The sequence below is a fragment of the Embiotoca jacksoni genome, unplaced genomic scaffold (assembly GCF_022577435.1).
Source record: "Embiotoca jacksoni isolate LCO1_2020_lvr unplaced genomic scaffold, fEmbJac1.0.p SCAF_150, whole genome shotgun sequence".
Taxonomy (NCBI): Eukaryota; Metazoa; Chordata; class Actinopteri; family Embiotocidae; genus Embiotoca; species Embiotoca jacksoni.
In genome coordinates this window covers 105,001-106,720 of record NW_027185286.1, presented here as the reverse complement: position 1 = coordinate 106,720, position 1,720 = coordinate 105,001, and the positions used below count along the sequence as shown (strand labels likewise).

Genomic DNA, 1,720 nt, shown 5'->3' with positions numbered 1-1,720 from the left:
CGTTCTTACAAACTGAATTCGATCTGTTTGTTCCTTCTTTGAAGAACATTTTAATATTTTGACTCACGACATGAAAGAAAGTAATTTCTGTTCATTTCACAATAAACTACATTAATATATTTGGTCTGAAGGTGACGCTAAGACAGATTCAAAGAGCTGAAGCGTCCCTCGAAGGGTCAGGAGTCTCAGGTTGAGCCCCCTCAGGGCCGAATGAAGGACAACTCGATGGACACTGAAATGTGACCTTTAATCTTTAGTGCAGTTGAACAGTTTGAACTTTACAAAGAAAAACATCAAACAAACATCATGCAGGTCAGAAAACAGCTACACAACAACAACAACAACAACAACATGGATCATATTAATAATAAATATAGTCACACTCACACGAGGTCGACTCGACCCGAAACTGGAACAAAGACCAGAAACACAATGTTTGGATTCTGGAGGAGTCACAAAAAAATACACATTTAACGGATCCTCTGACCGCTTCTCGTTCTGGTTCTGGTTCTGGTTTTGGTTCTGGTTTTGGTTCTGGTTTTGGTCCTGGTCTTGGTGCAAAAAATTCCTCCGCTTCGTATGACGTGTAAAATCTACTCGTGACCTTTGACCTTTCAAACACATAAAAATTCTTTCCATGTTTTCGTGTGAATCCAGAAAAGTCTTGATTGTTGTTGGACCATCAGAACCGGAACCGTTTCAGTACCAAGGTCGGTGCGTCCATAAAGAACCGTCTGTCTTTTAGAATGCGTCAGAACACCGGGAGGAACCTCTGGCAGCGTGACGAGCATCACGTGACCCGAGGAGGTCGCCGCCACTCTTTCAAAATAAAAGCCTGGAACACATGAACACAGAGCAGAACACTTCAACCTGGATCGGTTCTGGTTCCTCTTAGCGTGACGCGACCTCTTCCGGTCACATGACCTCAGTCCTTCGCCTGTCATGGTCCCCTTCAGCTTTGGAAACGAGGGGACCTTTTAAATGGTCACACCTGACCAGGAGTCCAACGATTCAAAGGTTCCTGATCAGATCTGTTCAGGACTCCATTTACAGTCGCACCAACGAGGGAGGGGAGTGTTTTCACGGACGGACCAAGGGAACAGTCGGACAGTTTTCTGGGTCGTACCAATGAGAATCCAATCAGTGACATCACATCGTTCAGTCTCTGATTGGTCCGTTTATCAACGACATCACTGAGAGCTAACCTTTAATCTGGCTAACATGCTAACATATGCTAACAGGTTTGAGTGGTTTTAGTCCAGTATGATGTGTTAGCTCATTGGCTAGCTGTCCGAAGTCTGAGGTGTACAGTCATGATGGGATGTAGCATTAGCTTATCTGATTAGCCTGTTAGCAGAGTAGCATGATAAACTGTAGGATAAGCGTTACACTATCAGCTAGCATGTCAGTTAGCATGCTAGCCTGTCAGTTAGCATGTTAGCCTGTCAGTTAGCATGTTAGCCTGTCAGTTAGCATGTTAGCCTGTCAGTTAGCATGTTAGCAGAGCAGCAGCAGCTCGTCGTCGCTGCTCTCCGTCCTGCCCGTGGCCTCCAGGCAGGCGTCGGGGATCTGAGCCGTGTGGACCATCCCGCAGTGTTCACAGGGGCCGTCCCGTCCTCCTCGACCACTGTTTCCAAGGTGATGACGGGGGGCGTGGCCAACAGAGGAGGAGGGGTGGGGCTCCAGTCGCACGTTGCTGACCGAGGAGGAAGAGGAGGAC

The 1,720-nt window shown here is 47.2% G+C and overlaps 1 protein-coding gene across 2 annotated transcripts in view; it reads right to left on the bottom strand.

Moving 5' to 3' along the window:
* Positions 1–228: 228 nt before the first annotated feature.
* The window catches only part of lrp12 (low density lipoprotein receptor-related protein 12), a 7,305-nt gene continuing 5,813 nt past the window's right edge, over positions 229–1,720 (bottom strand). Inside the window, exons 11-12 of one of the 2 annotated variants that reach the window (XR_011178275.1) lie at positions 990–1,720; positions 229–950 (exon numbers count right to left, since the gene is read on the bottom strand). The exon at positions 990–1,720 is cut by the window's right edge and continues 713 nt beyond it. Coding sequence is in view for 1 of the 2 variants with exons in the window: in XM_069149894.1 (XP_069005995.1) it covers positions 1,498–1,720 (223 nt within the window). In the remaining variant the exon portion in view is untranslated. The other variant, XM_069149894.1, reaches the window with a different exon arrangement.